Genomic DNA, 12,113 nt, shown 5'->3' with positions numbered 1-12,113 from the left:
TCACGCATTTCTATTTTAGGCTTATACATTTTTATGTTGCTACGCATTTTATTTATTGCAAAGGCTATGATAACAAATATTTAATTTTGGATGAGTTTTTATGTTACTTGGGGTGAAGAGTGAGCCCTTTCTGAAAATGACTTAATGTAGATGGAGAACAATAAAGACACACAAAGCAATTCAATTAACTTCTTTTTATATATCATACATAAGACTGTCTTAATATAATACAAAGGGCATTGTCATAAACACAGCAAAGTCTTGACTAGATCTTACAATCTGTGGATACATGGACTTATCCTTTCCCCCATGCTGTTCAATTCTATAGTGCATGTTGCATGTACAAAAAAAGTGAAAAAATGTGAAATTAAAAATGAAAAGGATAAATCCAAATTAAATAAGAGGATTTCAACTTCTGTTGGGTGTTCAGATATGTCGACAAGTATACGTGTTTGTGTATAACCCACAAACTGAACAGGCTTATGAAAGATGGAACCTTTTTTTTTCAACCATGTGCTTCTCATATAACCAAAAAGTAAGGTTTGTGATGTACATGCACTTACAATATACCCTGTGAAAATTATTAAGGTTTGAAGATCTAGCTTTCCCTGTTTGATTCAAACCCTACCTCATAGTGTTGTCCTGATGTAGTCAAGTACCTTTGCCAAAAGGCAAGGTTTTGCCACTAAGAAAACAGGAGTTCCTGCCCACTGAATGGTCACCAAATTGACAAACATAATCAACATACCAGCAGGAGCAAGGTAGTGAGTTCTATACTTCCTTTATTAAAAAAATATAAATATATACATAAATTCTATTTCAACTATTAAAAAGGGGCTGCATTTCATGACAACTGCTCTAAATAAGAGGTCAATCAGCATGATCTGAAATAGGCGCACACTTACGAGTCACTGCAGTCAATTTTTTTCTTTTTCAGTCTTTATTTTTGGAATGTTTAGTACCAGTATGAGTGCCAGTAATAAAACCACTGGCAATTTCTAAATGTCTCAAATTCTGCGGGGTATGAAAAATGATTGCAAATTTGCAATTAACCTTGACATCCAGATAAAACCCCAATCTCATTATAGGTAGCTTTACATTTGTGTTTGTGGAAATACCAAGCATGATCTCTTATGATGGTTTCTCCTTTAAAAATGGCAAGAGCATGACCTGTGGCCTGCCCTTATTTTTGAAAGGTGGCTGTGGGCAGGTTTTTCTGTCGAATTTCAAAGCTGGTAAAATGAGCAACAGAAGAAAGAAAGCACTTCAAAATCCCTGATATAAAAAAAAAAATCTGGTTATTGACTTATGTTGAGGACATGCATGTCTGCCTAGGCAAAGCATGTGGTTGTGGGCTGACGGACACCCTTTCCTTTTTAATAGGACAACAATCATGGGGGATCTGCCCTACCAAATCAGAAAAATACCATTCATCACAAACTGATTTGCCACAATTATCCTTACCCTGCCAAGACAATGACATTAAGTCTTGCTTTCACGGCAGAAACTAGCCAAGTTGACCAAATGATGTATGAAAGGCAGCAAAACCCTTTGAAATAGTATGATGGGGGCAAAAGAAAAACGACGACACAGAAATAGAACGCATTAGTCTCCTTTTTTTTTTTTTTTTTTTTAAACCATCAGCTTCTATCTTGCTACTCCGGAGCCTGCAGAGTAACTACCAAATTCTCTAACATACCAAAGTTTTAAAAGACTCCCAAAATAATCTACCAATTAATATGGAAACAGTTTTGGTAAAACGTTGCAAACAAATCTGGCCAGAATACACAATAGCCAACGGTCTCAACAACGGTCTCCAGTTTTGCTAAAAGTAATATATTGCAGCTGTTTGTATTGACGTTAAAATAAGATCTTGATAAACTTTGCGTCAAAGTGGTGAACTGCTACATTATTGGTTACAGACACCTATATGCTATAAAACAACTGCTTTGGTATAAAAACATATCCAAAGGGAAAATAAATTCTTGTAAAATTCACAGCATAATTTGAGGAGAAAAAAGGCAGTCACTTAACTCGTTTTTTTTCTTCAGTTTCCATGTTTTGGATGGAGAGACTTGTGCAGGTGGTTCTGATGAGGAACTACATGCAAAAGGGAAAAATAACAAAACATAAAAGGGTAGACTCTGGAATAGATAGTTCTTTCCACTGCAAAATCCTTAACCAGTGAATAAGATTTTCAAGGAAGTAATGTTTAGGAGGTTGTTGTGTACAATAAGACCCTGTTATGTGGGGCCCTGCTGAAGAAGAAATCTTTGTCGAGAAAGGCCTCAAATTACCATTCTTATTTACCTTTTCTAAAGTTGTTTTAATTTCCTTAAAGAATTAAGGGCTGTCTAGAGAGAAAAATAGAGAAAAGCCATCTTAATTCAAATGATAATGTCCAGCTCCATCCCATTCCAAGTCCATGAGTCATAAGGCCAAAGGGTTATCTAGAACCAGCCACTGACTGTCTTCCTTTCCCCGGGCTGGATCCTTGCGTCTCCTGCGCCCGTCGCTGCTCTCATCTGTGCCGGGCCAGGGTGCAGCTTGCAGGACAACAGGGCCTCTAGGCCTGAAGGGTGGTGCCTCCCTCTCCTTTGACCCAGTCGGTGTCAGTATCCACCTGCAAGGTCTCCTCTCCACCCGGCCAGCACACGCTTTAGGGACTCCACTGCTATGTGCTCCCCTTTGACAGAGTTACACAATACCGACCAACAAGAAATATCACCGCAAACACTTCCCCTCATTGTCAAGCTACAGGATTTACAAGCAGCTTTTTACGAGAAATTTCACTTAAAAAGGGCAAAATAATAAAGAACCAGTGGAACAGTAATGTCAGGCAGTCCACGGTTTGAACCGAAAGAGGACGCCAAGCATTTCATCACCAACAGCTACCTGCAAAACAGCATCAAACTTTGCTCTGAAATGCTCCTTAGAAGATTTTGCCACATAATACCATATGGTGATTACTTGGTGGTTACATGAAACTGGTGAAATGGTAAGATGGATGTCTCAATCTCACTATGGTTATTCCGCGGTATTATTTTGTGCCTAATGATTGCAAAAGAAAGACTGATGAAAATTACATATATACTTTTTAACAAAAGGTTTTTCTCTGTAGTAGCGGTTCAGTGATATCTCCCTTCTGACGTGAGCAGCTTTTGTTCTCAACACACCTTGTAGTAAAAAACACCACCTTAAAAATGACGCACAGGGGGGAACACACAGCCAAATGTCAGTGCAGTCACGAGCTGGCCATAGAACTCTGCTGCACACACACTCCAGTCATTGGAGACTCCTCCCGGTCCATGCCCTGCCTCATGCCCAGGTGGCCTTCCGCTAGGTAGTGGGCAGGCCCTGTGTTCGTGCCCATGGAGAATGCAGGGTGCGCGGCCATGCCAGTCTCCTGCCGTGGGTTCGAGAAGGCACCTAGCCCCATGCTCAGCCCACCATTCTGACTAAAGTCAAGAGCTCCGACAGGCAAATGGCGGAGCTGGTAGGCCTGGTTGCCATGGTTTCCAGTGGAAGAGGACGATGTAGAGGAAGAGGAGGCAGAGGAAGACAGAGAGGTCATGGACAGATGGCCATGAACCACCTCCATGGAGTCCTGTGTCGAGGAGCTGTGTGTCGGGGAGGTGTAGTGGCGTGGGCGTGGGCGTGTAGCCATCATCGGCCCGTGGTGGTGATGAGTATGTGAGTGGGGATGCAGGGCCTTAGGGTGCTGAGGGGGAACATGGAAGGTGGTCTCCTGGACTGGGTGGGTCTCTCCAGTGGCGGACTCTGCTCCAACACCACCTCCCCACACAAGTGGGGGTGGGTAAGGCTGTCTTGCCTGTCAATGTCAAACAAAGAACAAGAGTCAGTGGTGGAATACGGCCAGAGGTCTTAAGCATTTGCAAAAGACTAAACAGAGTGGATATAATTGCCAATACAGCATACATAGCATTCTTTCCCCAAATAATAATGATCTTTTTTCAAAACCACTGATTTTGACGTTTATCCAGTCTTGTTTTGATACCAAGCTACATGAAAAAAGACTTTCATTGGTCAAATGTAACCTTTTTTTATCTGTTCTGAAAGATCTTTATTAAACAGCTTAAAATAAGCAGGCCAGCCTCTGGTACATGCTGAAGGAGCAAAGATATACAGATACTGATAGAACAAAACATCACAATAACTCCAATCAAATTGTATTTCCATATTGTTCTGATATCTTACTGACCTGCGGGCAGAGGCTGTCACCATCGATGGCAGGCAAAGCCGTGCCGAAGTGTCCTCCACTGTGCAAGTGGTGATGGGTAGGGTCTGACCTGGCTCTGCCACTGGTACTTGTCCCAGAGGATCCTCCTAGGGGTTCAAACGAAAGAAGAGTCACAAATGAAGCCTCAACAACATATCAATCAAAGTTTATTTATGTAGCCCAATATCACAAACATATTGGAATAGTTTCAATGGCGTTCTTACATGCTACAATTCATAATGTAGATGCTAAGTTCCACAAAACCAATCCTCCTTACCAAATAGATAATTTTGGTGAAGTGCATGTGAACTTGGAACAACTGACAAATAAATGTGATACAGAACTGTAAATGAGGGAGAGTGGAGAGACTGAGTGTTCAGGTTACCGGAGCTAGAGGAGGTGCTGGAGGTGGTTCCTGAAGACTGGGACTGCTCCAATGCGGGGCTCGTAGACACGCTGCTGCTCGTATTGGTCCCCTCGTCCGCAGTCTTCTTGAAGAAGCTGTGCTGCAGAGCATAGTAGGGCTGGATGCGGCTCTTGGGGTCATAGTCCAACATCCGGAGGATCAGGTCCTTGAACTTCAAGTAGTCAGCAACAGCATGGCCAGACTCCCCCGCCCGCCGGCCACCTGGACCCCCTGTCTCCACACCCAGGATGGAGTGGAGCTTCCGCGAGGCTGGAGGCTTATACTGTTTAAGGCAGAGTACACAAAGATTAAGAGATTTACTTAGCCATGACTTCTCTTCACACAGTACGTTACATTCCACTGTAATCACAAAATACAACTTTTAGTCGGTCTAACTGAAGCAATACAAATTAAGCTTACCCTTTTGCCATCTTTGGTCTTCTTAACACTCCATGTACCATCCGAAAGCTTCTCAAAGAACTTCCTGGCTTTTGGGGCTAGGTCCATTATGTGATTAGGTGGGATACCAAGAACCTCAACTATTTTGTTCATCTGGTCCACCTGGGGAACAAGTTATAAATCAAGTTACAGTTATATTTCAATCAAATGAAAAAGACATTGAATACATTCTTATCACCATTAAATGTAAAGTCAAATGTCATCTGAGCTTGAGTTGACCAAACGTTTAAAACTGTGGGCTAAGGCATGTGGCCACAATGACTGGAAACAACCATTTATATTATGGCTTGAAAACGTAGTGTGAGCGTGATACGTTTTAGGTTAGTGAACACGACGTATGGATCTTAAGGCCTATACAACATATTTGCCATATACACACTTGTAAGTAAGAAAAAACTCAAGGACAATGAACCGTTGCCATTCTCAGTTATATTAAAGACTAATATAGTACAAGTCAGGGCTCATACCTCATTGGCTCCGCTGAAGAGAGGTTCTCCAGTGTGCATCTCTACCAAGATGCAGCCCAAGGACCACATGTCAATGGCCAGGTCGTAGGGCATTCCCAGCAGCACCTCTGGGGAACGGTAGAAGCGACTCTGGATATATTGATATATCTACAGGAAGAAAGCATAAACAGTCAGTCTCCTTGTTTACCATTAACATCTGAACTATAAGAAAAGGATATTTTTGCATAAATGTATTTATTGCAAATTAGGAAAACTGCAGCTAAATACCCTTTGTCCCAGTTGGCATGAGCTGCCAAAGTCCACTATTTTGATGGCGCTCCTCTTGGGGTTACAGAGGAGGATGTTCTCAGGCTTCAGGTCACAGTGGATGATGCTGAGCTCAGGCGTGGCCAGGAAGAGCAGCGCCGTGCATAGCTGCTGGGCAAACTTCCGGGTGAGGTTGAGTGAGACACCACGGAAGTTGGTATTTCGGAGAAGGTCGTACAGGTTATATGAAAGCATCTCAAACACGAGGCAGAGGTGGTTCCGGAACATGAAGTGACGCTTTAAGTGAACTGCAGAAACACAAAGAGTACAATGTTAATAAAATACAGGACATTTCATTTCTTTCATATATCTTGTCAGATCATAGGCAAATTTCAAGAATGAATTACCGATGTAGTATTTCATCTCAGTATCATGTTTGTTCATGAGCTCTAGGAGGCGCACTTCAATCTGGGCTTGATTGAGGAAAGCTTTCTTGTTCTTAATGATCTTAATGGCGACCCATTCCTGCTCAGCACGGTCATACGCTTTCACAACCTAAAGAGGCCAGGAAAAGAAAATGTTAATATTGCAAAGTTAAATCAGAACTGCTCCGTTGATAAACATTTTAACTGCAAAATCCTCAGGAAGTGTCATCAAAGTTATGCAGAGTTAAATTAAATCTGTTTCTCCAATTTCAAAACAATTCTTCGTTTCACATGTATTCAAATAAAGTGTGTGTGAGATTATAATAAAAAATTAAGCACCTGTCCAAATGATCCTTTTCCTATCAAGGAATCAATCTCATAGCGGTCCATCCACTTCTCCCCATTCTTGACGATGTAGTCATAGTTATCATCGTCATAGCCATCATTGAAGACTTTCCTCTCTTTTTTGTGACTGGAGTCTTCACCCTGACCCTGTTGGTGCCGCCGCTTCTTTTTTGCATAATACACCTATAAATGAACAAATAAAGAATACAAATCACACTTGAAGAATTTTACATTATTAAAAATATATGTTTTTTCTTCCTTGAAATATTAAAACATAAATGCATGTATTGAGAAAGAAAACAAACCTCATTGATGTGTTTGTATGTTTTGATAAGGTCAATGGAGAGCTTCCTCAGGGGAGCTGCAGTTGGGTCACGAAAGCACTGGGGCATGTGCCTCTGTAGTATCAAATGGGGAAGTCACAACATTTCATAAACAAACAGTTTGCACAGTACTTTTGTTTTGTCATTGCATTAAAAAAGGCCTTAAATACAGTTTACACAATACTTAATGGCTAGACTGAAAGAATATGTGTAAGCAGCTACTCTGCCTGGTGACAGTAGCAGAAAGAGAAGTAGTCTTTCAAATCACATTAAGTAGGCCTATTGCAATTTTTGTAATGTAAAATTCAGATTATAGGAAATGTAAGAGCGGAGGTAGGGGCAGAGTTATTGTACCTGATTGGCAGTGAGCTGTGGGGTCTGGTCGCTGTACGGTAAGACCGTAACAGATTGGTCAGTGCTTGGCTGGTGGCGGTCACTGTACTGCTGGTGCGTATGGGGCATTGGAGCAGCCATCTGAAGACCAGCAGTGTGTAAAGAAAAAGAGGGCGCAAGCCGGACGGACGAAGGTTTGCATGCTGAAGTCTCTCCTCCTAAAAGAAATGAACACTGCTATCAGTTGCATATAAACCATAATTCAACATTACATGTAACAAAACACACAAAAGGAGTAGAAATGGTAATAATATTGATGTAAAACAGCAGTTTTCCTCATCCAAAAAAGAGATGTATGGCCCAAAAATCAAACAGATTAAAATATATGCTTTATATTGAACAGATTAAATATTATTCAGCATTTTTTGCAAGTATTTTGTATGAATTTCCAAATACAATAACATCTTCATTTCAATTTGGGAAATACAAATATATGCAAAATGCAAATTATGCATTTGTAATATTAACCTGCACATTGAAAATGATCAATTTGACAATGTAGCACAGACAAAAATGATCATAAAATATTTTAGAACAATTAAAAAATAATTCATTGTTAAGAAAAATGTCAGATTAATACATTGTGTCTTTTGTTAAACATGTAAAGTCACAAAAATGCATCAAAGGATAACCATAAAACAAATTATAGCAGTAAGATATCAACCTTTGTGAAGAAAAAGGAGCAAAACAGCAGGTTTAACAGTGAAAAGGGGTGAAAAGAAAGCATCTCCACTCTATACAGTGAATCATCCTTCATTTTAAGCCAGAAGGAATCAAAAAATTATCAAATAGCATGTTCAGCTATCAGCATCTCTCACCAGACAACACAATTCACCAGTGCTACACAGTAACCACTATTCAGAATCCCAGCAACAGCACCTAATTAGCATAGCCTATCACCACAGAGATACAGCGTGATTTGGCAAGCCCATCAATGCACAGACCAATCACAACGCAGTATGCAAATAGCCTACTTTTGTTGCCAGGGCAGAGCTGCTCCCATTTTCCAATGAGAAAACAAGAAATAAACAAGAAATAAAATTGAACTTTGGCACACTTAGACGCTGCTTTCAACACAAGAGCCTGACAGCAAAATAGCTGCACAGCCCAAAACCTGCACTCCATCTGAGAGCATTAGAAAGCTGACCCAGCTTTGGAAAGGAGAAAATACACATCCACTGACAGAAATAAGAGAAACTGTAAGATGATAGAGCGCAGGCAAAGGCTGTATTTTAAGAAACCAAGACATGTATGCACTATATATATATAAAATATATAAATAATGTAGGCATATATATATATATATATATATATATATATATATATATATATATATATATTATATTTAAAACATTTATCTATTTTATAAACGTTACATTTTATTTTATAAAACCTCACATTACAAGGATGATCAAAGCTATTTGGTTAAAGTAAAACAAATTTTGCCTAATACAATCATATTCATTTGAATCTTTTTATGCACAAAACAAATTTAAAGCACTACAATTATAAGAATGATTTGTCATGATGACTAGTCTATTTTCCTGCATGTTAAGCTGAGGCCTGAAAACAAATACGTCAAATAAATTGTAATCACTTTAAACTCTTAAATGAAAAAACATCATTAAATGTATATTTAAAAACGGCATTGATAAATTGTAATAAAAATAGCTTTGTGACTTTTATCTACAAAAAATGTCCTGAAAGGTGTGTGTTTGGTTGTCAAATGTAAAACAGCCAAATAAGTGAGAGAAAGAGAAAAAGGTCTTAGTTGTATCATTTCACACCAAAGGCTCAATATATAGCAGCTAACCTGAATGCATTATCTCATGTCAAATTTCACATCATCCTGGGAGGAGAGTCCAGCAGCAAACCACAACCCACTACAAAAAATAGAAACAGACCATTATCATAGTGCATCTTTGGTGGGGATTTAACTTTAGAGTTTTTTTAACTTGTTGTGAAGTAGGGCAGAGGACCCCTTAAGAACAGAGGACACCCCACAACTTTAATAGGGTGCTAAAGGTAACGTTAAGTGTATACACTTTGTTTTTTGTTTTTAATAAAGCTGAAGTACAATAAAAGGCAAGCTATTGGTGGATACACAGTCAAAAGCAGTTCATTTCCAGGCAAATGTTTTTTATAATACACAAAATACTTAAAGTTCTTTGAGAAACTATTAACCAAAAATAATAGTTGACTTACAAAAAGGCACACACTACATTAAACACATACTTATCAAAACAAATCGAGATCAATATGGATAGGGACTACATGTCCATAGTCAACATAGCTTTTCATTTTAAGTGTTTTTAATACCTCAAATGTACTTAAAAATAGGTAGTCCAACTTAAAATACTGTAAAACCAAATAGTACAGTTCAGAAGGTTGGTGTATAGTGCAAATTAACAAAAACTGGGAAAGTTTGGTTTGACTCCATTTTACAAACACAATACCTGACAGAATAAAATACCTATGGGCTTCATTTGACAATTCAAAAATCTCTAACCCGAATATGTAAGATGTATTTGATGAAAAAGCCATTTAGCAAGCACACTTGTAGCTCTTTAGTCCCTCCTAAACGTTTGATTATTCTTCATTTTCAGTACTGACATATGAACAGTTCCTTTCCTGGCTCTACTCATCACGGCATCAACGGGCCTATTTAGGTGTAAATATAACGGCGGCTAGCTTGCTATTGTTAGCCGTATCATATCATACGTGATAGCCGAAGACCTCTGTAACATGACTATGTGTCATCTTCTCACGCCCAATCGACTAGATCCATGCCAAAGCTGAATCCAATGTAACCCATCCAAAACAATTAAAAGCCTAACGTCAGTGCATAAAGACGGTGCCCGAATAGCCATGTACTTACAGATGATGGGGTAGATCTCGTCATGGTTGGAATTTAGAAAGCATATTCAGTGTTAATTTGCGTCCCCTCTTGCTATCGTTCGTGTATGCATCCAATTTCGCGAATAAATGGTAAACGTATTCGGGCTCACGTTACCGTTAGCAGTCTAACTAGCTAACGTTGTCGTCGTTAACGTTACCCTGAAAACTGCGGGACAAGCAAGCATATCTCTCACCAATCCAACGTTAGCTAGTGACGCTGTGCAGCCAGCGGGTTGTGGGGCCCATTCAGCTGGTTCGTCAACAAGTCAACGTTAACCATTAGCCAGGTTAGCCGAATTAGCTACCAGGCGTTAGCGAGGATAGCTAGGTGAGCTTCCGTACTGTATAACTCAAAAACCCAAAGCAGACCACATCGTTTTACAATAAGAAATTGTTTTGTCAGTAATTCAAATGAGACTGTTAGCTTACACGGCAACACTTGCTTAAGTCGTACAATGACAATGTCTTATATTGCAGGGTTAACGTTAGCTGTAACGTTAACACCGTGCCAGCATGACTCTTCTTCCAAACCTATACAATCCGCTGCACCCTATGGCTTACAACAAGCTGGAAAACTGATCCCTGTTAACAATAAAAATCAGTCCGTTGACCTACTGACTGAAATCTGTTGAGAACGCTGGCTTCAGCGGAGTCGGCACCGCCACAAAATGTTAGCTAGCCGCCATACCATAAGCTACCGTTCTCAACTTCACTGTCGCGTCCATCATTGTTAACCATTCGCGTTACATATAATATGAAACTGCGAAGGCGTAAACGTAACATTTTAAGAAAACGAATGGTAATGTCAAAGATAGTATTTTAGTATTACTCACCTCTGATGGCACGATCTTCATTTAAAGTCCAATAACCTGTATGATGAGGAAACTTATCCAGCTTGAGATTCTCCCCTCCCTGCACGGTTAGCGAGTAATGTTAACGTTAAATCCAATTCCCGTCCTCTGGTCGGCCAACTCTTAAAAAAAATCGCCTTCCAGATTTATTAGGGTCTTCATATTCCAAGCGTTGATGAACAACATCGGCGATCGAAGCAACTTTGACTAACGTTACTATCAGCTGATGACTAGCAACATGCTAACGTTAACTAGCTCGCATAACTCACTAGCTAACCTTAGCGAACTGGCTAGCTAGTTGACAAAATGAACGCAGCTAACATTAGCTACCTGCCCTGGCTGGCTGTAGCTTCTCTGGCTAGCCTCAAGCTAACAATTCTAGCTGCCGCTAAACAAACGTTATGTCAAATTCAGATTTTACGTTGTCTTTGCAAATGTAGCGACGGCCACTTCGATAGATACGACAATACTGTTGAATCCAGCTTGTTTCAAACATGAAACAGAAACCGTGTCCTCTGATAATTTTGGTTAGGAATTTTGTGTAAATTTTCACAAAATGGCGCGCGGTCCAAACCTGCGCAGTGAACCGGCCCGGTGGACCAGAGACACGGACAACTGAGTTAGTGCGGCGCCGCCTAATTGTTTCAACTATTTAAAACGTCGGCCTCTTGATCTTCTTAATCCGATCCACTAGACGCATTTCGATATCCAAAAACGTCAAATATATATCCACTGACAGCATTATTCCGGCGGGAAGGGAGAACATTTGAAAAGACTGAGCTGGGAAAAAAACCCTCCTGACAAAATGGCGATGCTCTAGCTTGTTGCCATGGCAACTGTCAATCAAAAAAAATGAAGTACCCGGATGTACCAATGACGAATAAAATGTAACTGGCCAGAGTTACAGGACACATAACTCCAGTGGTGTCCCTGTCTGTCTGCCGACCGTGTTTGGCCTGTTGCTACCGTCCGGCAGAAATGCGTTTATTTTTACAATTTTAAACGTCCGTTCTTTTTATGTAGTATCTTTATGTGTAGCCTTATGCTGCCAGTTTCGTCT

At 40.1% G+C, this 12,113-nt stretch overlaps 1 protein-coding gene across 5 annotated transcripts; it reads right to left on the bottom strand.

Moving 5' to 3' along the window:
- Nucleotides 1–179: 179 nt before the first annotated feature.
- Nucleotides 180–11,866, bottom strand: dyrk1ab (dual-specificity tyrosine-(Y)-phosphorylation regulated kinase 1A, b). 5 transcript variants are annotated; one of them, XM_034112982.1, is made up of 12 exons: nt 11,036–11,866; nt 9,118–9,187; nt 7,266–7,462; nt 6,894–6,986; nt 6,583–6,771; nt 6,226–6,373; nt 5,840–6,126; nt 5,573–5,719; nt 5,067–5,207; nt 4,626–4,929; nt 4,223–4,347; nt 3,245–3,832 (listed from the first exon to the last, which is right to left on the bottom strand). In XM_034112982.1, the coding sequence occupies exons 2-12, from the start codon at nt 9,125–9,127 to the stop codon at nt 3,245–3,247; spliced, it is 2,229 nt and encodes a 742-aa protein (XP_033968873.1). In that variant the 5' UTR covers nt 9,128–9,187; nt 11,036–11,866. The 5 variants fall into 5 exon arrangements, with proteins under 5 accessions (XP_033968875.1, XP_033968873.1, XP_033968874.1 ...); XM_034112983.1 differs by lacking the exon at nt 11,036–11,866 and adding an exon at nt 10,183–10,407; XM_034112984.1 differs by lacking the exon at nt 11,036–11,866 and having other exon boundaries at nt 180–3,832; nt 9,118–9,127.
- Between the last annotated feature and the right edge of the window lie 247 nt (nt 11,867–12,113).

The sequence above is a fragment of the Trematomus bernacchii genome, unplaced genomic scaffold, assembly GCF_902827165.1.
Source record: "Trematomus bernacchii unplaced genomic scaffold, fTreBer1.1, whole genome shotgun sequence".
Taxonomy (NCBI): Eukaryota; Metazoa; Chordata; class Actinopteri; order Perciformes; family Nototheniidae; genus Trematomus; species Trematomus bernacchii.
The sequence above is the reverse complement of the archived record's forward strand: the minus strand, read 5'-3'. Positions and strand labels throughout refer to the sequence as shown.